Source organism: Rhea americana, unplaced genomic scaffold (assembly GCF_003343005.1).
Source record: "Rhea americana isolate MKP2758 unplaced genomic scaffold, rheAme1 scaffold_218, whole genome shotgun sequence".
NCBI lineage: Eukaryota > Metazoa > Chordata > Aves > Rheiformes > Rheidae > Rhea > Rhea americana.
In genome coordinates this window covers 1,303,843-1,330,035 of record NW_028186321.1, presented here as the reverse complement: position 1 = coordinate 1,330,035, position 26,193 = coordinate 1,303,843, and the positions used below count along the sequence as shown (strand labels likewise).

At 37.2% G+C, this 26,193-nt stretch overlaps 2 protein-coding genes across 2 annotated transcripts in view; one reads left to right on the top strand and one right to left on the bottom strand.

The window, feature by feature from the left end:
* The window catches only part of MCMBP (minichromosome maintenance complex binding protein), a 17,445-nt gene extending 17,167 nt beyond the window's left edge, over positions 1–278 (bottom strand). Inside the window, exon 1 of the mRNA XM_085305278.1 lies at positions 7–278. Within this exon, the coding sequence (XP_085161404.1) occupies positions 7–64 (58 nt within the window). The 5' untranslated portion in view covers positions 65–278. The remainder of the gene's footprint in view (positions 1–6) is intronic.
* A 91-nt stretch (positions 279–369) lies between these two features.
* On the top strand, positions 370–26,165 carry SEC23IP (SEC23 interacting protein). Its single transcript, XM_085305276.1, has 19 exons — positions 370–553; positions 5,199–5,731; positions 7,184–7,367; positions 8,340–8,533; positions 8,858–8,947; positions 9,523–9,643; positions 10,206–10,295; positions 10,840–10,981; positions 12,006–12,214; positions 12,899–13,017; positions 13,556–13,726; positions 14,035–14,130; positions 14,297–14,503; positions 15,145–15,300; positions 16,058–16,160; positions 17,599–17,784; positions 18,637–18,799; positions 22,686–22,786; positions 25,637–26,165. The coding sequence occupies exons 1-18, from the start codon at positions 415–417 to the stop codon at positions 22,765–22,767; spliced, it is 2,985 nt and encodes a 994-aa protein (XP_085161402.1). The 5' UTR covers positions 370–414; the 3' UTR covers positions 22,768–22,786; positions 25,637–26,165.
* The last annotated feature ends 28 nt before the right edge of the window (positions 26,166–26,193 follow it).

The following is a 26,193-nucleotide window of genomic DNA, read 5'->3' as shown; positions in this document are numbered from 1 at the left end:
GCTCACCGAAGATGCCCTGCACGATGCTGAAGGGGTTGTTGAGCCAGTCGGCCACGCACGGCATGGCGCGGGCGAGCCTCGCCCAGGGAGGGGCGGGGGGCCGCCGCCGCCGCGCCCTGCCGCCGCCGCGCCCTGCCGCCTGCAAGCCCTGCACAGGGGCGCCCGGCTTCCGCCCTCCTCCTCTTCCTCCCCCTCCTCCTCGTCCTCGTCCTCCTCTCGCGGCGGCCGCGGCAATGGCGGCGGCGCCGGGGCAGAGTAGGGCCGGGCCCGCCCCGCCCGCCTTCTCCTCCTCCCGCACCCGTGCGCGGGGCGGGGGCGGGCGCGCCGCCGCCGCCGCCATGTTGGGAGCGGGCAGCGGCGAGGGCGGAAGGGGCCGGGCGGCTGCGGGGGAAGAGACGTGGAAGCGGCGCGGCCATGGCGGCGGCGAAGCCTGGCGCCGGCGGCACCAACCTGCTCTTCTCCTCCTCYGCCACCGAGTTCAACTTCACCGTGCCCTTCATCCCGGTCAGCCAGGCCCCGGCCGCGCCGCCGGGCCCTGCTCTCCTTGCGGCGGGTACGCGGGTGCTGGGCGCCGGGCCGGCCGGGCCGGGGGATGCCGAGGGGCGGCGGTACCGGTGGGCCGGCGGGGCTCTGCCGCGGCCGAGCGGGCTGTGGGCCCGGCGGGCGGCGGGGCCGAGCCGGGAGGGCCGCCCTGCTCCGCCCCGCCCGGGGGCTGGTAGCGGCGCTGCGGGCCGGGGGGCCGCGGGCGCCGGAGCGGCCTTCCGGGAAGCTCCGAGTGGTGGGGCGGCCGGGCGCGGGGCAGAGAGCGGAGCGCCCTTCCTCCTTCTTTTTTTTTTATTTTATTTTTTTCTCCCTTTTGCTACGTCTGTTTTGCGCAGTTGTATTTGGGTCCGCGTGCCCTGCTGTCCCCCGAGCAACGGGGAGGTGGGCTTCCTTCGGGTGTCACATCTCAGGCTGGCTCAGCCCTTTCCTAAGTGAGGTCTGAGTTTCCCTTCGCTGTAGTCACCTTGCTGTAAGGTTCTCTGAGCTGGTCTTCACTGCCAGCTGTTGGAGTGAAGGCTTTAGGGGAGACAGGCTACTTCAGATGTGCTGCTCTCAGGCATGGACTTAATCCTTGAATTTAGTTTCTCTCTGATGAGAGGGGGAGAGTCTTTGTCATGTTTTCAATTAATAGGTTAGCGTACTTGTTTGAGCAATTAATTTTGTTTCAATACTTCCATGCAGAGAACTAGTTAATATTTTCATTCTTAAAAGTAACATTTACTTCGGTTTTGTAGGATAAGTAGCCTTCAGAGGACTTGCTGATGTCATCTTTTTCCCTGTCTGAAAATAAGCAGATACCTCCAATTTCCTTATTAACTTCGGTTTGGTAATTAATATTGTTTCCTTACAAAGCCTACAATCTAAAATCTTACATTCAAATAATTTCAGATACAGGATCAATTTTTTTGGAAATGTGTTCAGTTTGAGAGTAAAAGCCCTAAACAGTAAAAATGCATCTAGAAATCAGATATTTTTAAGGTTCACTGAATTGGCACACACTGAGTACAAAATTCAAGACTTGATTTCAACAGTATTGTATTTTACTTAGGGTAAGTATTAATCTACCTAGAAATGAATGAAGTATCTCCCTATGGTTTTGAAAATATTTTTAAGTATGGCTTAGAAATACTTTTTTATTTTCAGTACTTCATGCTCCCCCCCAAAATTGAAAAAGCAGTTCATCCTTTAAAATATTAGAATATTGCTTCTGCCTAAATGAGGTATCAAGGCAGCAAATACATGCACCACTTTCATCTGTGCAATCCTTATAGTTCTTATTGGAACTGTACAGTATATTTCGTTTTAAAAATAGTTATTAAGTAGTTTTTACAGAGATGGCTTTTCTGTGGTAGCTTTCTCTATGACTTTGAAGCTACCCATGGTGAAGACATGATGGGATTTCAGTAATAAAAATTTATGACTGAGTATGTAGTCTCTATCTCACTTAAACTGGTCGAGTGAAGACGTGTAGTTTTTCAACAGGAATCAATTGCAATGGCAGAGGTCTCCTACTGAGGATGTGCCACACAATGTATCCAAGTAAGGCCTCAGTCCTTTTAAGTGTTCTACTTCTGTTGTCCTTGCATTCACCAGTTGCCAAGATGTCATAGGGATCTGCCTATAGAGACTAATTTGCTTCTCGAATCACAGTTTGAACCAGGAAGAAGCAAGCTGTTGAATTTGAATCCTTAACTATATAAAAATTGTTCTCAGGAATTGCTTCTGGAAATCTATCTGGCATCCAATGTTTGGAAGCTTTGCACACTCATAAATATCTCATATCTCTTAAGAGTGAGTTTCAAGTTTTTTGTGCTTTGCAATCTGTTGAGAAAAAATCTTTTCCAACCCAGATGCATGTGAAGTAACCAATAAAGGAATATTTCTGATGAGAAGGTGGAAATCTGTCACTTGTGATTGTCAGAGGATGATCTGTGAGTGTGAAGATGATGTCTCTGAGGGATACAGAAGGTGGTCAAACAGTCACTATTGAAGAAAGAAGACTATTTTGTATGYGAGAAGAAAACTGTTCTTGTGTGTCAAAGTGGTACAATCACAGGATAGCTTTTTTCATTTGTATTGAAGCATGTGCTTTTCTACCAGTCTGTGCTAATGTTCCTGTGTAGTTCTTGCAAAGTTAGATTTTTAGAAAGCGCACTTGTCCTCTCTCGGAGTAGGCAGGTATTTATATTTGTTTTGGAAGAACTTTAGTCAACTCCCTGTTTTTCAAGGGAACATACTGTTAGACTCAATCTCCCAAAAGTAGTTGAAACTGAGGAGTGATAGGTGTTTTGTGCACAAGTGTTTGGTAAAGGCCTTGACTCTTTTTTTCCAATTATGATTAGCATGTAGCGGTATACTGACATTATTATGAGGTAAATTGCCTGTTCTACTCCCAGGTATTTTGGAAGGTGGAGACTTGACTATGTGGTGTGCAATGCGCAGCTCTGTATTCCACAATACTTATTAAATATGAAAGAAAAAAGATGTGTATTTAAAAAGAAAGATCTTAGTATAAATGGCTATTCTTTTTCTGTTTGGTGGATAATTCATATCCACAGCTTCATAATGGTCATTGCTTATTATTGGAATTTAGTATTCCCCACAAGATCGCTTGCATGCATCGGTTTTATTTTTTATTCTTTCAAACAGAATAAAACACACAGAAAAGCATCATCTGCATTTGCCAATTCAGACTCTTTGAAAGAGCTACTAAATAAAAGCAGGTGGTTAAAATAGTCCATCTTAGTGATGGCAGCTGTTTGTTTTCTATTTACTGAATTAGAACAGCAGCTTCCTACTATGAGTTCTCTGTGGATTCCCCCTATGCTCCCTTGGTATTCCATGTTATAGCTGTTTTGGCTGCGGACGAATGCATTCGTTGTTGGCTGCTTGTAGCTGCAGAGTTGTTTGGTGTCTGAGCTCTTTGGTGACTGAGTAGTAGAGAAGGAATTGTCACTCTATGGTTTCTTTTCCACAGTCTGGGCATTGTTTAACTACTAGAATAGATTAGAGCACTTTTATGATTTCTGTAATTTGCATTGGCTACTTGGAAGAAGCTATTCCCTCAGCATCAGGGTGGCAATGCTCAGATCATCCCGCATTTGGCCGAGTTTACTGTGAGACCTGTGATAATATCAGACCTCTTGTTTTTCCATTTGTTACTGGATCATTGCAAAGGAGAAAATTGTGATTTTGCCAGGACCTATTTTTATGTACTTTCTCTTTCAATGCAAAAGGACAGGCATACGGCATTACACCTTTTAAGTCCTCTCCTGAAATTATTGGAATTACTTGTTTTCCTCTGCACCAGAGTGGTAATTCTTGTTCCAGTCTAGAATAAGATATATAGACAGAACTGAAATAAACTGTGCTCTTTGAATGACATAGATTATGTTTTTGACAAATGAGAAATTTCAACAGGGTCCTTGTGAAGGGGAAGGTGAGAATGGACTTTTTAACCAATAGATGTGGCCTCTTTGGGAATCTTAAGCTCTTCTAAATATAATCTTGGAAGCCTAAAAACTAGAGGATGAAGTGCTTAGAGGCTGTTTTCGTGGCGAAAGGAAATGAACTAGAGATTTTTTTGCATGTGGTAGGCATAAGGGGGAATTGAAAGGGCTTTCAGTGTCCTGGAAGGAGGGTTCTTTGCCAACTTGGCATGGGAAGGTCCTAACATCAGCCGTTTATTGCTGAGTCTTCAGTTGTGCTGAGGCAGCTGTTCATGACGCTGCACTGTGAAATGAGGTCACTGAGTTAAAATACTGTTTATATGGAGGATTATCTCTTAACAATGATCTTTTTGGTGATCCCCTCTGTATTATGCTCCCTTAAATAGTTCTAGAASCCCATCTTTCAGGAGAGTGAACCTGTGCCTTCTAAGTAGGAAACTTCTTCCCTCTAAAAGAAATATCAGAGCTGAGGTTCAGGATGTTACCTCCTAAAGCTGTCTGTTTGGGTTTTGCTGCACACGTAAGCATTTGATCTCAGCATTTTAAGGCAAATTGCAACCAATTTCAGTTTACCAAATGTATGGTGTAAGTTGTCGTGTTGCAGAGCTGAGCAGGGTTGAGCACCAGAGACAAGCATCATAGCTGATTCAAGGAAAGGAATGGGACTCTGGCTAAGCACTAGGAAGAAGAGAAGGGCAGAATCCTGTTTTTAGCACAAAATATTGTTGAGTTGGCTGTGCCAATTTGCAGAGCCACACTCCAAGATGATCTTCTACCCATGGTGCAGAACTTAAAATTACTTTTTTTTTTCTTCAGAGATGCCATTGGTTCTCACAGTTTGATAAGGGAGCAAATAGATGGAAAGTGAATTCAAATGTACACAGTGGGTGGTGTGATAAGCTTATTATATTCTTCATCTTGCTGTGGAATGCCTCTTATTTCCAAATCTTAACTTTTGCTGCCTTGTCTGTGTATGCTGAGATTTATGGTCTGTTTTAAGTGTTCTTGAAGACTTGATATAATTCGTTGCACTTTATGACATATTTAATTTTTAGGGATGTAATTTGTAAGCTTTAATACTTTTGACTTTATGAGGACTGATAGTTTCAAAAACAGTTCATAATGTTAAAGAGCATYTCTGTATTCTAAATGATTCAAACCTCTCAGGACTTCTCTAGTGACTTACTTCTTCCTCTTTCTCTCAAGATGATTCTGCAGATGTTGGTGAAGAGGACAGCTTCTTGGGTCAGACTTCTGCTAGCCCTAGTCCACCACAGACTTTCAGCTATTTCTCTCAAGTACCTAGCAGCAGTGATCCATTTGGAAGCATTGGGCAGCCACCCTTAGCAGATGTTGCACCACCTGTTGGAGCACCAGCCTTCTCCAAGCCTCCACATTCTCTTCCTCTGGGGTCGGAAGATGGGCAAAATGCTTTTTCCCCTCATATTCCCAAGACACAGTCCTCTTACAGCGCACCACCTACTTCACAGGTGGGAATCACTGCTTATCAGACTCCTCAGCAGAGCTGCCCTCCACCTGCAAATGTTTCTGCTCTTCCCCATGGAACATCTCAGCAGGGATATAACCCTTATCGCCATACCACCTTGAGTAGCAGAGCTAACCCGTACCTGACTCCACCACAGCTGCAGCAGAGTCATCCTCCAGCCCAGTCTGTTCACCCACCACCATCTATACCACCAGTCCAGATGTATCAAGCACCTCCAAGTTCTTTGACACAGGTACATGAATCATTCCTGATTTGTTGATAACCAGCATAAAATTAGTTCAGGTATTTTCTTCTTCAAGTTGCATCTTTTTTATGTTACTGTTTTTTTCTAATTGCTTTCCCATATTTTATCTTTTAATGATACTTTTTAAAAAAACAAACAAAAATCTCAATCCATTTCTGATAGCAAAAGGTTTTTGCTGGAACTACCTTGGAACTATTGCTTTAGGAAAACATCTTGATCTTTGAAGTGAACATATCCTAAGGCGCATGAGCTATTGGTTTCAGTGGCAAAGCTAGGTCAAGAAGTTCTGTTGCTCTTTTCTGTCTGTGTACCACAGTTGGCTGCTGTCTCCCAGCTGTGCCTCTACATTGTTTGTGCCTCTGTTGTAAAACAGGTCATTCATTCATTCATATGTGGGTTAAAAAATTATTTTCAAACTGTTTTTGCTGGTGAAGCCAGCACTTTGTGAAATCATGGCTTAAGTCACACAAATTACCAGCAAACCCTCTTAAACACACCAGTTGAGAATTTTGTGACGTGAATGTATGATGTAAATCTCCATCTTTTCTTACCTTCACAGCAGCATTATTAAAATCTTACTACTTATCTGTACAACCCATTCAAATTATAATAACCTGGCAACTCTTCCATGTAAACAACAACAACAACAAACATTTTTGTTTTGCCTAAACTTTCTTGTTCCATTTGTTAATAAAGAATAGAAAAACTATATTATGACAAAAATTTAATGAAGACAGTAAGACCTGAACAATCCAGAGTTTTATATAAAAGGATTTCAGAACCTCTGAATGTTTGATTTTTACTTTGTGTAATACACTATTTTTTAAAAAAATGCAACAAACAAAGATGTTTTTATTGCTGACATCATTTGCAGTTTTCTTTCTGAGGGATTGTTGTACAATTCGCATGAAATCAGCTCTGTGTGGAATATGATTCCTTTCAAAATCAATTAATTTTCTTGAATTGCTGTAGCTAAGGTCAAGTTTAAAGATTACTTGTCCCGAACAGTTTGCAGAAAGGTGGCTTTTGCTGAAGGGACCATAGTTAATTTTAACAATATCTTTATGGAAAATAAAATTATGTGTTGTTGTATAACTAGAAGAATGTTTTTATTAAATTTGGCAGCTTTAATAAAGATGCTCAGATTGACTTCTGCAACCTAAAACTAGTAGATTTTCTCTTTAAACAGGCAAGGAACTAGACCATGAGAGATTTTAGATATTTTTGTGATAATAAATTCATATTCTCTTTTTAAATTGAAAAGGTATGAATTTCTAGAAACATAACAAAAGAGCCAGCTTGTCTATAAAACTTTCAGACTAAAAAGCTAATGTTCTCTTAAAAAGTGTTAGAAGTTGAGAGTATTCTCTATAACAAGGTATAAATCAGTTCTGTAAAAGCTATGTGAGACTGAGATGCTAAGATCATGTGTATTTTTAGTTTCCACCATCTCAGGCTCCCAGGCCCACAGGTCCACTGGTCCAGGCACCTCCTGTTTTGCTGCAGAACCAATATGAGCCCGTTCAGCCTCACTGGTTCTACTGTAAGGAGGTGGAAGACAAGCAGATATGGATGCCATTCAGTCTTCTAGATTCTGTAAAACTAGAGGAAGTCTATAACTCTGGTAAGTTATGAAAATCTTAACTGTATCTCTTTCAGAGCGAATGGGAAAACGGAACGAATGGGGAAAAAATAGAGAAGAAACAAACATACTTCAATTTTGTCACTTGTTACTATAACATGTTAATATTTATCATGAAGTTGCATATTTGCCGCTTACTCAGTCTCTGTGCCTTGATACATTTTCAAATAGAACCCATGATTATTGGTTTTGTTTTGTCTTATTGTTACATCATGGTAACTCTGGGATAAGTATTCAAATTTGGGAGTTGTTTGAAGCTTCTTTTTGTTGTTGTTGTATACATAGCCTATGAAGTATTTCAGGAGCTATGCAATGGTAGATTGAGAGTCTAGAGAGATTCTCCCTTCCTGTTTTCCTATTTCTTAGCTGCTGTAGCTTTCTTTCCCACCTTTTGTGGTCTGTTTTTACTTCTAAGTTCTTTCCTTGTGCTTATATGGTACTTGAGTAGTGTTCTTCCTGCAAATTTTACTCTTTGTTATATAGACAGGCAGCTATAGCTTGCTGAATCTTTTGTGTCTTTGAGGGCAGCTGATTGTATGGCTCAGTTCAGTAATGTATTTTCACTTAGTTATCAGTCTATTGAGTTCTGTAAGTAGAACAAAGTAGAATGGGGGGAAAAGTACCACAAAAATTAAGTCTAAAGAAATTGTTTAGAATTAGAACTTTGAGTAATTTGCATGTTACTTAATTTCACTGTTGAAATTTACTTTCAGCTGTCACTTGGAAAATGTACACCATCTTTCATATGAAAATGTGTAAATGCAATGCCAATTATTCAAGAAGAAATAAGAAACATGTTTTAAATAGAACTTAAAATTCTATTCCATAGTATAAATGTTTGTCTTAATGGTTTAATGTTGGTCCCAGAAGTGATTGGGGAAGGGTTGAGAGAGGAGGAAAAAAACAAAAATGTATGTGTTAATATTGTAACTGAGTATGATATTTGTGTTGTAGTCCAGCCTGATCCTGAAAGTGTGGTTTTGAGCACTGATGGGGGACGCTACGATGTGTACCTATACGACAGAATGAGAAAGGCTGTTTATTGGGAAGAAGAGCCTTCTGAAGTGAGACGATGTATGTGGTTTTATAAGGGAGACAAGGATAGCCGGTTTATTCCTTACACTGAGGATTTTAGTGATAAGCTAGAGGTTAGTATTACTTTTGCATAAACCTCATGAAGAATTTGATAAGTCTTTGTCACCTGAAATACTTTCTTTTGTCTCATTAAGATGCTTTTCAGAATGCACTTTCTGGAACATAAGGAAGCAAGTGCTAGAAAGTGGAGTGGCTGGAGGCCACATTGCTTATGCATAGGTCCTGCATAGCTGTGGAACACAAGTTGGTTTTTAGGTCATGTGATACTTTTGTTTAAAAATATGTAAATTATAAATTTAACTTTTTTGGCCTTGTGCATTGTCTGTAGCTTGTATGAGAAGMCATACTGATTTTATGTAACCTGTTTACTGTTTCAGGCAGAATATAAAAGGGCTGTAACTACAAATCAATGGCATCGGCGACTTGAATTCCCAAATGGGGAGACAATTGTTATGCATAATCCTAAGGTAATAGTTTTAGGTGATTGGTTCCCACAGAACGAAATGGAAGTGAATGATCAGATGGATGCAAGCATAAATTGAATGCAGTGCTAGCCTTGCTTGGAATTTACTTATTGATTGCCTTGGATATCTCTGCATTAGAGATGATAAAGCTCATAAGAAATGATAGAGGGGGGAGAGGAAAAAAGATTATAAGAGATCATAAGCTTATACATTTAACTGCTATTTGCTTCCATGTGGTATAATGCGATTAAAAACCAACACTTTCTGAAAGCTGAGAAGAGAGGAGCTTGAATAATGCTTATCCAAAGAATCAAAATTGTTAATTGGAATTGCACAGCAGGCCAGCCTCTGCAGCTAGTGGTTATTGTTATTTTGGTTTCTTAAGTCTCTAATTGCTTTTCTTAAACTAATGACAATTATCTGTGTTATTTCTGAGTCTACTTTTAGTGACACTGTCACTGCCACAGGATATATCCCTAGGGTTTTCTAAGGCTTTTATTTATTCCAATATTTTCACACTAACTGTAAAGATTGTAAGGTTTTTGGTATTTACAGTTGAACAATGTATTTTTCTTCAGGTCATCGTTCAGTTCCAGCCCTCTGCCTCACCAGATGAATGGGGCACCGCTCAAGATGGGCAGGCAAGACCAAGGGTAGTAAAACGTGGAATTGATGATGACCATGATGAAATTCCTGATGGTATGTGAATAGTGTATGTGAATCCGCAGTCTGAACAGTCAGTACAGTTCCATACAAAAATTGGACAGTGGCTGGAGTACAATGTGCTGTTTGTATCTGGAGTATGAAGATTAAAGTTGCTCATTAAGCTGCTTGAAAGRCTTGTCTTCCTTTGTCCTCTATATGAAACTTTACACACGGATGTCCACCAACCGCTAGAGAGAGTAAATGTACTTGTGTGAAATAAGGATAGCCAATGGAAGGTTGTATGTAAAGCTTCTAGTGTAGTAACATATGTTAAGGAAATTCTGACATAATATTTAGAAAGCATAATGTCCAGAAGCCCAAACTTAGTTTGGGAAGGCCGATAATAAGATGCTTAACTGGTGAGGGTTTTTTCTTTCTGTTGTGTCTCTTCATTCAAAGAAATCTGGTGGGCTAAGTTGTATCCTAAACCATGTTATGTAAAAGACTTTATGAAGCAGTGTATATTACTATATTATTATATACTAATGCCTGACACTAAACTACACCACTGAAATACATATTAGTACTCTGAATCTTTTATTTCCTTTTTTAATAGGAGAAATGTCTCAAATTGACCATTTAGTATTTATGGTTCATGGCATAGGTCCTGTGTGTGACTTGAGATTTAGAAGCATTGTTGAATGTGGTAAGTTTTTTGCTTGTTTAGCRGGTAATTTTATTCTTACCTGCTTAAACTGGGTTTCTGAGTGTTTAGATAAGCTTGTTTTAAATAATATGGAAAAACTGTCTTCAGTATTAAGAAATTCAATTTCTGGTAAGAATGTTTTCCTTGATTATTTTCCAAAACCAGAATCTGCTTTCTCAAACTTATAACTTTAGCTGTTACTATTAGTTTATTAGCATTACACTTGCAGTGATTTTTTTTTTGTAATACACTGCAAAGCAATTGAGCGAATTATATCTTAAATTGGTTTCTAACTGATGATCTTTATTCTTTGTGAAGAAAATCATGTTTATTCATGGATTAAATTGCTTTTGTTTTGAGAAGTAGAAGTTTACTGGGAAATCCACATTTTTTCATTATTTTTCTTATACCTAAATAAGTAATACATACAAAGATTTTTCTACTTGGAATTCTCTTACCTTTGTATTTTGAATGAATATTTGTAATTAGGTGTCTTATTTGAATACGATTRTGATCAGATTTTCATTACTCTGCTTCTTTACAGTTGATGATTTCAGGACTGTCTCTCTGAAGTTGTTGCAGACTCACTTTAAGAAATCTTTAGAGGAACATAAAATCAGCAGAGTGGAATTCCTGCCAGTTCACTGGCATAGTTCTCTGCATGGTGATGCAACAGGTGTAGACAGGTGAGTTTTTTTTTTTTTTTTTTTAATGCTACAGACACTATAGAAGCTATTTTGTAGATTTTGTAGAAATAAATAAAAGAAATATACATACTTGAACACAGACTTTTTTCCTACATTTTCATGAAAGCAACTGATGCAATTGGTAACAAGGTCACAGAATCACAGGATGGTTGAGGTTGGAAGGGACCTCTGGACGTTGTCTAGTCCAACCCCTCTGTTCAAGCAGGGTCAGCTAGAGCAGCATGTTGCACATGATCGTGTCCAGGCGAGTTTTAAATATCTGTAGAGATGGAGACTCAACAACCTCTCTGGGCAACCTATTCCAGTGCTCTGTCACCCTCACAGTGAAGTTTTTCCTCATGTTCAGACAGAACTTGCTGTGTTTCTGTTTCTGCCTGTTGCCTCTTGTCCTGTTGCTGGGCACCACTGAAAAGAGTCTGGTCTCATCCTCTTGACACTCTCCCTTGAGATATTTGTATACATTGATAAGATCCCCTCTCACTCATCTTTTCTCCAGGCTTAACAGACCCAAATAATATATGAATAAGAGTTCAGGTTAACATTAAAGTGTTGGACTTGGAATTCAGGTTAATACAGAAGTATAATCCAACTAATGTGTAATGTTTGTAATTCATCATGTTTTCTTTTCATTCTATTAGAGCCTTTTCCTCCCTCCCATACTTTTACCTTCTGTTTTATATGGGAGTTTTTATTTTTTTTCCACTTCTCATGTTCAAAAGCTCTGTGTTAAGAGGGCAGTGTTCCAACAGAGAAGAGATTGTCAGGCATCCCTTCAGCCTGAAGGGAGGAAAAAAGGTGGTGTCAGCACTAATAGTAGCGATGGTAGCACTAATATATGAATATGTAACAAGGCCAGAAATTTTTTTCTCTTCTAATGCCTGTAGAGGGCGCACATGCAGTATTTAGATTTTGTTAACTTTTGAAGTGACAGGAGTGGAACTGCAAAGTACTTACCTGCATTTCTTTAAAGGCATTCATACTTTTAATGATTCTATATTCCTAGGAACATTAAAAAAATCACTTTGCCAAGCATTGGACGTCTGCGCCACTTCACCAATGAAACGCTCCTTGACATACTGTTTTACAACAGCCCCACCTACTGTCAGACAATTGTGGATAAAGTAGGGCTGGAAATGAATCGTTTATATGCACTCTTCATGAGTCGAAACCCAGACTTCAAAGGAGGAGTCTCTGTGGCTGGGCACAGTTTAGGTAATTCACTAAGAAACTGGCTTTGCGTAAAAACAGCATTTCTACATTAAARAAAATGGAACCTTCATTAAGCTTAGGGATAAAGTTAGTGGATAGGCCATGGCTATCTTTCAGAATGTTACTGACAAAAAGTCAAACAGCTCTCAGCAGATAAGTTTATAAAGTTTTGAGAGAAGGTTAGTACTTCTCAAGTGCGTGTATTGCTCTTCTGCCTCTCTCCCCCAGTTCCTTCATGAAGACTTAATATTTAATTTGTGTTTAGAAATTGACATGGTATCTGTCATCTTGTTAGATGGGTAACTTTTGTGTCTCAGAAACACCCTTAGTAGAAGAAAAGTAGTTTTTGGAACATATTCTAAGCATTATAAAGAGATACAGCTTATTGGTTTGGGCTGGTATTTTTGTTCTAATCTGGCAACAGACTGCAGTCTAAGATGGTGAGGAAAGATGGTTTGGTCATGGCAACTGTGTAAAGCTATTTCACGTGAACCAGAAAAAAAAGTTTTTCTTTTTGCTGAGAATTAATCAAAGTTTTGAGATATATATATTTTAGTTTAGTTTTAACTCAGCAGTCTTTTTGATCAATCTGTACCTTATTAGTACTGTCTCATGTATATCTTGCTTAGGATTTATGGACAGGAAAATCTGAAATATTTTCCAAGGCAACTTAATTTATTTTTCCAGGTTCCTTAATTCTATTTGACATATTGTCAAATCAGAAGGACTTGGCTTCATCAGTAGATACTGGATCTTTCTCTGGTGTCAATGGGACTGTAAAGGATGTGGCTGTTCATGATAAACAGGTAAACAAGCAAATTAACGATACTTTCAGTAACTTTTTATTAAGTTGTCAATTTTTTTTAGCAGAAACACTGTTGCATGTTCTGCAACAGTTGTGTGTACATTTAAAGTATTAATGGAAATGTGCAGTTTTGTAAATAGTATGTCTTGAGAATTGGCAATGTTTACATTTGTGGTTCTTGGCCTTTGCTTTGACCTGTTGTAATATGGAGAAGTAACTTGATCTTAACGGTATCTGGGTGGAAGGGAGGAGGCATAAGAAGGAAATGATCTGTGTTCAGGTTAGAAACTGGTACTAGTACTTTGATTAAAAAATACTTTTGAATTATGTTATAAAACCCAAGGATTGTACTGTCTCTTTAAAAAAAAAATGTTTTTCAGGTCTAATATTAGCATAAAATCTGGTATCCTCTGCATTAAAATGTGTATAAAATCAACTTAAATACAAACGGTATTTTTAAGAGAAAAAAATTTGCCTGCTGCTTATGGACTTTTTCACCATCCAACAATGTGATTCTGTTGCTGTGCTGTCTTCTTAAGGTGGCAGAAGATACCAGTTCCTTGGGCTCCTCAATTGCAACTTCTGGTGATGACCTTTGTGAGCCTGAAGTAGATGATGATGTTCCTACTTTGCAGAAGACTCTGGAAATGCTTAGTTTGTCAGAGTATATCAGCACATTTGAAAAGGAGCGAATTGATATGGAATGTCTGGTATAATGACTTTCAGTTGACTTTTGGGGATGGCCAAGGTGTGGAGGGGATGTTTTGCTTTAGAGGTTAGTGTATGATGAGTCATGAAAGTAGCTGCAAAGGTTAATAATGTCTGGTATGAAGACTAAATGTTATGTGACTTCATTTTCTGAACTGTTATTCTTGCATATGACTTGTATCTTTTAGTAATTTCTGTTGGATTATAAAATACTTCTCTAATTCATAGGTCTTTCCTAATAAGCAATGATGATATATGTTACTAGACAAGTTAAAAAGTATATTTTAATTAACTCTTTTTTTTTTTTAAGCTGATGTGTACAGTTGATGACTTGAAGGAAATGGGGATACCTCTTGGACCAAGAAAGAAAATAGCTAATTTTGTGAAAGAGAGAGCAGCCAAGCAGGTAAATATTTTTTTCAGGAATGGATTAAGAAGTTACTAAGCAAATATGACCAACTCTTTTGCTCTGGAGTAACTTCTGTTCTTTAACAAATTTAATTTCACAGCTGCATTAGAAGAATTTTGACAACTGTGAATTAAACTTTCTTTTTTGAAAACTGTCTTGATAGGAACAAAAGAAATCAGCAGCTGAAAAGAAGGCAATGCAGGTTGCTATGCTCCAAACTCAAGAAGCTGCCCAGAAAGCAAAAGAGGCTATTACTCCTGTCTCCCCTTCAGAGTCTGGTCGGCTGCCCTCAAAGAGGAAGCTTCCAGTTGGTGCCTCTGTTTCCTCAGTGAACATTGACTATGAATATTTTGAAGTTGGAACTGGTCAGGTGAGACTACATAAGTTTAAATGATTCAATTGGCTTTTGTTTTGTTTGTTTGTTTTAATTTGTCTGTTTTTAATATGGATGACTGTTCTCTCAGTCATTGTGCAAAAGTTATGTTTATGTGGAACTTTGCTCTTTGAGAGGAGGGAGGGCTGAGTTAAATTACTGAAAAGCAATGTAATCTAACAAGGATGGCACTGCAAGTCTTTTTTTTTTTTTTTTCTTTCAGCAGTGAATGAGCTGTAAACAAAGCTTTATTCTGAAATCAGCTGTGTGAACGCTGTAGTACTGAATAGTTCTTTGGTATTTAACGTGGTAGCCTCAATTGACCCATTTATGCTGTTATGTTTAAATTTTGCCTGGAACAACTCAAAAAATCAAACTTTTAAGGCTAATTGTTAAATGCATGTATTTTTTTTACGTAAAATTTTCTCAAAATACAGGAAAATATAAGAAAACTATCTTAATACTATCTTAATTTATAGGAGAATTGCAGCACGGCTAAAAGCTGCGGGAATATRCGTAGGAATCCATGAACATGTAGTTGACTTAACCCACATCTAAATTTTATTTCCTAGCTAATAATTTGTATTAACTAACTGACAGTTCTAAAAAATTATTTTTCTAATTTCTTTATGTGGTAGGTTTCTGTGGTTTACAGTGCATTAGACTTTGAACCAGATATTTTTTTTGCTCTGGGTTCTCCTATTGGTGTATTCCTTACTGTGCGAGGAATAGAGAAGATTGATGAAAAATACAGACTTCCTACCTGCAAGGGATTCTTCAATATATATCATCCAGTGAGTAAGAAATACTTTAAAGATTTGATTTTAGCTAATGTGGATGATGGAAATACAGAATACCAGGCCTCACCTTCAGAGCATTCTATCTTCTTTTCCTGTCCATATTTTTCCCAGAATACTGGCACTTAACCCTAACTCTTCTTAAAGATATAACTGAAATGTGTGATTATTCCAAGTATTACTGAACCTCACTGCAACAAAAGTAGGGCTGGCTATAGGTTCGTTATCCAGAATGATGGGTTGGCTTGATAATATTTACCCTGTTAATTTTTCAGAGCTTAAATGTTATTTTTGTTAATTTCAGGTCATTCTTGTAGATGTTTATAAGGTAATTGTATTTGAGCTATTAGCAAGACTGTTCTGGGGTTCTCGGTAGACTGGGAAGTATAGAGATCCTTACCRTGTTTTTTGTAAATACAATACACTTGTTCTCTTCTGCCTTGTCCTGTTTACTGCTTATAGTGACATGTTGGGAGAAACCATCAGAATGTGAGATTTTTACAGCTTTTCCACTATTTCATTCCTCTCTCAGAATATCTTCCTGTAGGAGAATAAGACCTAAATAGCTAACTGTAAGATTATATAGGTTCATTAAACTTAATGGTAGTGAGTTAAGTTTCTGTGAACGGAGTTAGAGGAGAATCCAAAAAATAGTTATCTTCGCTAGTAATCACAAATGGGGATTTTTCATTAAGAAGTAAGGATTGACATTTATTTATCTAAAAAAATATTCTAATGTGTTGTTTCTTAACAGCTTGATCCAGTAGCTTACAGGTTAGAACCGATGATCATTGAAGACATGGATTTAAAACCAGTTCTTATTCCACACCATAAAGGCAGAAAAAGACTTCATCTGGGTAAAAAGAAAACTTAATTCATATGTGTACCTCGTTGCTAAATTATTCACGTGATGCATTAGAATGTTACGGAATCTCATGAGACTAATGAATGCTTAAGTTTCTGGATATCTAGCTGATATGTTCTCAGAGAGTCTAAAATTAACAGGGAGTTGGTCCYAGCCCTGTAAGTTAGACATTCATAATTACATTCAGAAATAATAATTCTAATTCTAACTAAGGTCTCCAGGTTTAGCTTGTAATGAGCAGTCCCATTTGGAAGTTGCTGTAAATCACGCATCCTTTTCATCTTAATTTCTGAAAATGAGAGGCAAATTAAACCTATTGGATTCCTTTACTTTGTGTCTAGTGACCTCTATCGTGTGTTCATCCAGTCTCTGTCTAGTATTGTTAGAAAAACGGAGAAAAAGCCGGTTTCATAGCTGTTGGCAGGCAAAGATTGGATTCTGTTGCACATTTGCACACATCAGAGCAAGATGACAGACTCTTAAATGTCACATATTTAAGGAGCATCAGTTCTGCTATTCACTTGACATTGCTATTATTGTAGAAGTTCACAGAGCCCTCTGAAAGCCTGTTTTCAGGCGCTTGGAATGAAATTTTCAGGCACTTGGAATGAAGTTCTGCAGCATCTGTACTTTAGAAGGGTAGGTTAGAATGAATGTTTTCCTAGTTTAGTTGAGGTACTTGCTAAAGAATATTTTTTTTCACAGCTCCCACCATAAATGTGCATAATAGAGCAAAAATACCTATTGCTCTTTACAGAAAAACTGACTTTTCACTGATGTGAGTAAATGTTTCTGCGTTTAGTTTCTACAAAGGTCTGAGCTCTGATTTTTACAAAGCCACATGGTTGTAACCTGCTTCGTAAGTTTAATATGAAGAGTTCTCACTCACTCATAGGTTCCCGCCACTATTGAATGGCAGGTCTGTTACTTCTGAAGCAATTACTGAACTGCAGCAGGATTACAGGCTAGAGTTGTCTGGGAAAACTGTTTTGAGTTGTCTGGGATTGCTTCTCTTAAAAATTCACTACTACTGCAGAAGTCATGGGCAGCAGTTCAAGTCTCTTCTCTTGTGCAGTAGTTTGAGATAGACTCCCTGTACTTCAGTGCAAGATGTTGGGAGTGATTCTAGGTGGTGATGTGAGGGACTGGCTGGTATAGACACCTTTGGGTGATCCTTCCCTACTTAGATACTGTGAGATTATTTCCTGTGACTGTAGGTATTAGCTCATCATTGCCTTATCTAGTGAGAAATTGTTCCATATTTATTGCATACCATCTAATCTTTTAAACGAAATAGAGATGCGAGAAGTGCGTGTGCATAACATAGCAGGTCTGTTTCTCCTAATAACTGAGATATTTGTTAAACAGTGTTTAATTTCTCCCATTTTAGTTTAGTATTTTAAATCCTTTTACTATGGTGATCTTTTTAGAGTTGAAAGACTCTCTCTCTCGTATGGGATCTGATCTGAAACAGGGTTTTATCAGCTCTTTGAAGAGTGCATGGCAGACCCTTAATGAATTTGCACGTGCTCATACTTCTTCAACTCAGCTACAGGCAGAACTGGAGAAAGTAGCTAACCAAATAAAAGAGGAAGAAGAAAAGCAAGTTGTGGAAGGTATGTAGACACGCTGTTGGTTTTATGATTTATTGATCTCGGATTAGAAGACACTTGAGCCTCCTAGTGATTGTTCAGTATTTATGGTCATGACCCTGTTAAGCCTATGTTTTTTCAGAATATTGATGTTAAATGTAAGATCTGTGGTAGCATCTCTGTATTTTTATGAAAGTAAATGTTAACAGATTTTATTGAAGGATAATTTGCATAATTTCTCAACTCAAGTTTTTATCAGAAGGGCAGGTTTCTAAATCACTGTTTTCTTTCCTCTAAGACCAGATTAATACAAATAAAAATTTGTGAGATTCGTTCTTCTAAATAATGTTCTTCTGAGTAATGGTATAAGTTAAGAGCATGTGTTTTAACAGAAATAAAGTGCTGCTGAGGAAAATCTACTAGTGATACCAAGGGCAGGCTTGGTAATTCTGAGTTACCTGTCAGTGTTCAGTAATGCTAGCTTTGCCTATACTTACAAAGAAAAAAACTTCTCTCGTTTAAACTGAGACTAGTGATGAATTCTGTGCAAGTGGGGTGTGTAAGTGGATTATTTCAAGTTATTTACTTGTGGAATGACTGGATCAGTCTGTGTATGGACACAGGGGTTTGCTTTATAAATTGCTGAGCTACTACTTTATGAGCTATTCTTCAGACAAACTCCATTTAAATGTTATAACAGAAACAATACTTTCGTTCCAGTAACTATTTTGATTTGTGCAGTGGTAYGCTAGTTGGTGGAGGCTATTACTGTCTTACTGCAATCACTTGGAAATTATGATATAGAAGATAAGTGGTATTCTTAAACCTGTTATCTTAAATCTTAATCCGTTTAAGTCTAAAACCTTTTAATTTTAGCTGAAAAGATCACTGAAAGTCCAGACCCTCCAAAAGATGAAGATATCTTAGTGAAGGTTGGAATGCTAAATGGAGGACGTCGTATTGACTATGTTCTACAAGAAAAACCAATAGAAAGCTTCAATGAATACATTTTTGCTTTACAGAGTCATTTGTGCTACTGGTGAGAAATATCTGTGATTCTTGATTTTCCTGTGTAACTGTATATCTTTAACTATTGATGATTGCTATAACTGCTCGAGTTGTTTCCTGTCTTTAGTATTTTATAACAAAAACTTAGATTTCTGTCAAAAATCATGCGATAATGCTTCACTTCAGGAACATTTTGACAGAAATAGATGTTTGGGTTTTGTACATAAGTATTTTCAGACTAATACAGAAGAGTTGAAACATTTACTGAAGGACTATCCTATTATAAAGCTGCAAAAATAGAAGTTGTTCTAGTTTTCAATGTGTATGATTTAGGACACTTGAATTTTCTTGGTCTTTGTAATCGTTGCTATATCCTAAAATACCACATTTTTGATGAGGATATGAGTGTGAGATTGTGTCACTTAATTGTGAAATGATCTCTCATTTGAGAGGACATTGCCTTCCTGCACAGGTATACTGTGTGCATAAATCCATCGTATTCTGGACACCTAATTATTATGTAAATGGGATTATATAAATATTAAGATAAAAGTATGATGTATTTGTCTGCTGGCATCTCCACGAGGAACAGTTTCTTCAAAACCTTGTGGGCTGTGGAAAAGAAAACTCTGAGCCTCCTCAGGATATGTTTTACTACTGAAATGCTGTCTTCAGGTCTCAATAGAAGTCGCATTCAGAAGTGCCCTAGCATATAGCAGTAGGGCTTGAAACATTCTCAGGCAGTCATCTAGTCTAGCCTSCTACTCAGAGCAGAGATTGTGAAATCTTTTCCAGTGCTTCAACCTCCTTAATGTCTAACTTAATGTTAAATGTTGCACTAACTTTGACTTGCTGCTTAATGCATTGTCCACCATAGACATTGAGAACAATGTGTTACTATCTACCCTGCAGCAGCACTTTTGTTATGATTTAACTTAAATACATTTTTCTGCTATTTTCTCCTCCTATATTGGCTAAGATCTTGATTTAAACTTTATTCTGAAGCTGTCTAGAGCCTCTAAAATGACCTGTTTCTAGTGTCTTGTTTGGTATGGTTATGCTTTATATTAATTTATTAATTTATTTATTTTCCCTTTTTTCTTTGGAATACTTTTTTTTTTCCTTTCTTTTTTCTTTTTTTTTCTTTTTTTTTCCCCTCCCTTAGAATGCTAATGGAAAGGAGCTTTTAAAGCTGGAGAGAGATCTCTAGGTTGTTGCAAACTTTGAATCTCCTTGCTAGCGTTCTGTTACCTTGAGAAACATTTAGGTAGTTCCTCTGAAAAGATATTGTTTTACCTAAATCTGATAGAATGGATTTCTGCTTTCTGTAACATCATAATCGTTTATCAGCTCCAAACTGGAAAAGACAAATTTCAACTTGCTTATTTAATTAGTTCTTTTCCCTCTTGAGGTTATCTATTTTTTTTGATTGAACAATTCCATTTCTGGCTTGGGTTATTTTTTGCTGGTGATATATTCTTATTGTGTTCTGCTTAGTTTGTGTTATTTTAAGTTTTGCATACTTCTCTTTTCTGATATTGTCCTAAAATGTCGTCTTCAAGATGTCCCACATCGATTTCACTGTTGTGATATAGTCCTCTTTTGCAATCAAGACATTGCAAGGTGTTACGATGCCCCCTTAAAATCTGACACTCAAAACACATGCTTTTAGTGATAATCACGTGCAAAACAAGAAGAATTTTGTGAGCATTTTGAAAACTATAGCTTTTTTGAAATAAAATCTTTCCYGAAAATTGCATTAGACTAGAGTATGTAGTAAAACTTTATTTCCTCTTCACATTGGAATGAAATTTCTGGATATTGATGTTCTGCCATCAAAGTTAACAAAATAAAGCAGGGGGAAAAAGCCATAATGGATTTTTCTTTAAAATTTGAATTTACTATTTGTATATAGTGATTACTCTTTCTGTAGAGTAATTTATAGAAGAAGCAGATTTTGATATCTTGATGTGTTCAGACCAGCAGCGCACCATTGCTTCATCAGAATCTGGATTTACTTTCTTTTTTTTTTTTTTTNTTTTTTTTTTTTGACTTTAAGTGCTATATGCTTTAAATGAGAAATATATAACTTGATTTATAGGAAGAGCAATAACTGTTGACCCATTGTATTTGCTGTTATGTATTGAGTTGCTCTTTTTTGGTGTATCTTAATCTTGTGCTTCTTACTGCTTTCATAAAATTAAGCATACATAAAAATACACAGGATTTGGAATGGTAGAGCAGAAGACATATGAAGTCGTATGAAACACAGTTTATGCATAATGAATGGTAAACAAGTTTAGGGATCAATTGGTGACTTGTGGGAAGGTGCTGTTGGGGGGTATGAGGGTGTGTTGTGGAGGAGAGGGGGAGTGACTTTTGTATTTCAGTAAACAAAGTATTAATCTATTCTGAGTGAGTATGACTGAAGTTCTGTTGTTGCTTTCTTAATAATACAGGCACAAGCAGCTTATGGCACTTGTTAATAGATGCTGAACAAGTGGCTCTTCACTATGGAAAATTGAAGTCATTTACATTATTTCTGAAGCATTCAGTAATAGGCATTTTTCCAGAGGCTAAAATATGGTATTCAAAGCACTACCTAAAAGATCTGTTAAGAGTTAATATCACTTACTYTGTTAAAGATCAGTAATTCCCCTCAGTGGAGGGGATTATCAAGGCTGTAGTGCAGCATTAAGCATTACACCCTGGCAGAGCTTCCGTATAAGCAGTCAGTGACCCAGTGGTGGCAATGCTGTTCTGCAGGTACAGTGGAAGTACCTTCAGTATTTACTGTAGAACAGGGAAACTTTTCCACAAGGTGGCAGCCGATCATTGCCTGGTCTTCAGGCTTGCTGGTTGGGGCAGGAAGATTAGTTTTTGTCATTCAGGTAAGGAAAATAAACACAATGGTTCCTGATCCAAGAACTGAGCTTTTAAGATGATGTGGAGTATTGCTTTCCTGTGTACTGTTATACATCTTTTACCCCTAGTAGGTAATATTCCAACATTTTTTATCATTCCTAAAGTAAAAATAAAGGGTGGAACACACAAATATGAGAGGGTTCTTTGTAAATACCTTAAACGAAATGATTTGTACATTGAAGAAAATGGAGCTTCCACGTTGAACCTTCTGCTTTGTATTACCTGTTTAATATGGGAGAATATCAAGAAATGTGGTTACCGTCTCCATGCTCAGTTGAGGAAAATATTTGTAGTCCCTTAGCTTGCATGTCTTGTTTTAACTCTGTACTGTACTGTTGCTCTCTAAATGTTTTTCATGTTTTAAGGATCAAAGTTCTCATTCTGTCTCCTTTGCTGTCTCCTGATATGATTTCTCTTGAAGTGACGCTTATAATCCAGCAGCTCTTACAGCTGTTAAAAATTATGTTTCACTTCATAATTTGAGTCTTTTTAAATTGGCATTGTGTGTGTGTGTGTGTAACATGTTATAGACAAATAAGAAAATGAAGCCTGTGCATGTTAAATTTGAGTTTAGATTGCCTAAAACTTTAATTTTGAAAAGAAAAGGGAGAACACTAACTTGGAAACRTGTAACTTGGATTATATGAATTCTTAAATGGTTTGAGAACTTTCTCATTTATGGTGGTAAGGAGGAAAAGTTCTGAAAGAATATTTAACATATTAAGTATTACGGAAAACAGACAAAAGAATTGCAGTAGTAGAAGGTAAAGTATAGGCTAGGGCTGACAGCAGAGTTGATATAAAAACTGATAAAGTATTGTGGTTTGAAGGAAGTTGGTAGAAGCAAGGTCACATGTCTGAAAGGTAAGGACGAGGGTGATAGGTCCTACAAGCTGTTTAGAGAGTTGGGATTGGATGAAGTGTGCCTTTACAGGAATTAGAATGCAGACAATGTAACACCAAAATAACACTTTCTTTTTAATTATTTGTAGGGAATCTGAAGACACTGCCTTGCTATTTCTCAAAGAAATATACAGGACGATGAATATCAATCCTGAACAGCCACAGCATTGATGTATAGATATACGAATTTGTAAGTTTGTTTTAATATAACTTATGTGTTCTGTCAAATTCAACTTAAACTTGGGTTACTTTTCCTGTTTCTTCTAAAATTTATATTATGAAGCAGGCAGCTGCAAAGTGTCATTTTGATATTGTGGAAGAACAGATTTTAATTTTAACTATGAGAGAGTTTTCAGGGTCTTTATTTTCCTTTTCCAAAAGATATCTGATGTTAGAGGCTTTGATAGGAGGTAATAGTTACCAGTACAACTCTTTATAGAAAATATGATCTGTCTTCGCTATGTCTTCTCCATCAATCCAGTTGTACATCGATTGTTCAAGTATAGGGAAATTTAGTGATATTGGATATGATGAAATTTTATTTACAGTGCAGCAGTACAGTGCAGTGAAGAACACCAAGAGTGTTCAGCATTGTAACATGCAAGTTGTAGTATTGGCTGATTTCTGGTTGATCAGTTGTGTACATATATGCCTGGGAAAAAAGTAGCCTTTCTCCTAAGAAGCAATTAAATGCTGATCTTGATAAACTACTGAATGAAACCTTTATATATGTCAGTATTTTATGTTTATATGGCTTAAGATTTCAATAGAACAAGTAGAACGTGGTAGCATGGAAATTGGTTCACTTGGAAAAGAAATTAAATGTACACTATTGAGTATCTTAAGTCTAAAATATACTTGCAGATAGTTTTATTTTAAGCTGTGTGTTCCCTAATTGAGCATTTGTATGGTACCAGTTTACATCACTGGATCTTGTAGATAAGCCTGTGTCCTCTTTTGAGAGGAAAGGGGAAAGAAATAACACCATAATACCTTTTTGGAATTGCACAAAGTAGTGTTTGATGCATTTCTCCATTTTCCAGAAGAATTGATAATGGGAAGGTGCATAAATACCTAGTATGAAGGAAAGTACCTTAATTCTTCAGATGAATGTTATAGATACCTCTGTTACTGTACAGTTCTAATAGACTTCTGTAATGGAATGCTTCTGATGGTCTATGGATTAAAATAGTTGCATAGAACAGTTCTGCTACTATTCTTTTATTTCTTTGTGACTGCTCTGGGTGAAATAGTGTGAAACTCGCTGCTACGGAAATAACTTTTCATGTCCGTGGGTAGTGGGAAGTGATAACTTATCACTACAAAATTAGGAGCAGGTTTGTTGCTTAGCTTCAGCAAATGATGGAATAACTTTTTGTTTGTTTGTTTTTATTTTTAAGAGCTACCCAGAGCATTACTCACAAGGTCTATGGTTTTATCAGGAAGTCTTGCAACAAAGCGCAGTCAAGGATATCTGTAGTTGTAATATTATCAAGAGTTTCTCACAACTTGTCACAGTTCTTGCTTGGCTAAGTAGCATTTGACACCAGAATTCAGATTCCAGAGGTTTAAACTGTGGGGTAGCTAAGGCCCTCTGGGATGCATTTAATGGAAAATGGTATCTTGGGAAGGCTGCAAGACCACAATCTTTTTATTTATTTTATTTTATTTTATTTTATTTTATTTCTTTAAACACAAGCACTATCTCCACACACACTATGTAAAACATTCTTGCATGTCTTCACTGAGACGAGAGATTCTTCCTCAGGTGTGGACAGCAGTCAAGTTTGGTTAAATCCAAGGATGAGTGTTATGTATCTTATATGGTTTCAAGGGTATGCGGTATGTTTTTTTTTTTTTTTTTTTTTTTTTTTGACCTCCAAGTCTAAAGGGTGGCCTTATGAGAGTAGTGGATTATTCTGCATTATCTACAACAGCAACATCCGTTTACCCATCTAGAAGCAGATTATGTAAAGAAACAGCCTCTCTGTAGTTGTGGGCTGCTCAAGGGAAAGAGTAAATGTCAGAGATAGCTGTGGCATTAGTGTTCTGTTCTGGGATGTGTTTTTTTTTTTTTCCTTGGCATCTATTTATAACTTAATCTTAGCTAAAATTACTTATGAATAAATTGGTTGCCTTAACAATTGGTGATTAGCTCCTATATTAATTTATTCACTGATTAAATAGTCAAAATCATATTAAAAAACCCTTGAATTTTTTTGATTTTTTTTTTTTTAAGCGTGAGTAATTTGACTTGCTTCTTCTAGATCATCTTGAAGCTGTTATTTGTGAAACACTTATACTTTCTAAACAAAACCTTGTATATTAAGTGTTTGGGGCAACTTTTTTAATAAATGAATTGAAGACATTGTGCAAAATATTTCCATTTCTTGTATCTATTTTAAGTATATCTTGATTGAAAGGAAAATTGAAAATAGTACTATATTTCTGTTGAAGTTATTTTTTTCTTAAAAAAAATGACTCCTGACAGTTTTCCGTTATTAAAGCATGGACACAACTAACAGCTTATTCTTCTTACTATAGTCAAAGGAGTATTTTTCACTGTGTTGGTTAGAAGAGTTGTTTAAGACTTAATGTACTTTTTTTTTTTTTTTTTCTTTCCCTTTTCTTTTAGCTTTGCAGTTATTTTTGGAGACCCCACTGGCGGGGGGAGGAGGGAGGGAAGAAGTACCAGTGTATTAAAGCTCTGATGTATGAATTAGAACAATTTTATTTCTATCTCTAAATACTGCAGGATAACCTGTACCGTAAATTAAAGACTCCAATTATTAAAATGTTTAGGGAGTGATATCTTCTGAGCAGGAGATGTAAGCTCCTTCTCTTTGAAACTGTATTTACCTTTTTGTGCCTGGAAAAGTAGATTTAATAATTTCTTTTTATTAATGGAAAAAGTATGCAGTTTGTTTTTTAGATATTTTTCTGTCAATTTGAAACTGAATATTGGCACGTTTCATTTTTTGCAAAGGTAGAAAACTTGATGGTTTCACATGTGTTCATGTTCTCTTTTCTCTCTGCACAGCCAAACCTGTTGCTCTGACAAACCTGGTCCTTAGCTACAGGGGAAGGGATAAGAGTGGGACTCTTCTCCTGCCAGTCCAGAACTCATTTGGATTCTGCTGCCTTGTGTCACATGAAGCAAAATTAAATTTTGAAAAGATCAACACCATCATTCAAGGAACAAATAGAATGATACAATTTTGGTCTTAAATCAGTTTAATTGTACAGTTGCCAAAGATAATGATCACTGAAGAAGTATTTTTGGCATGCAAATAATTTTCTCCTTTCTCCTATCTTAGCTGATTGTCAAATGTGTTGCTATCAAGGCAGCATGTCCTTTATTAAAAAGGACTTGTTGAGAAACAGCAATAATCTGCTTTCCTTGAAACACCTGTTGATCTATCTTTTAAAAACAAAATGTGAACTGTAGTTATAACCAGCTTAAATACAAATTACACGAAGCTGTTTATTTACTAAAAGCTAGCAAACAGAATCATTTTCTTACTATTGTAAGTGTCGTACGGAGATTTTATAAAAGACCTTTTTAAGCCTCTGTTAAGAGTTTTTTTTTTTTTTTTT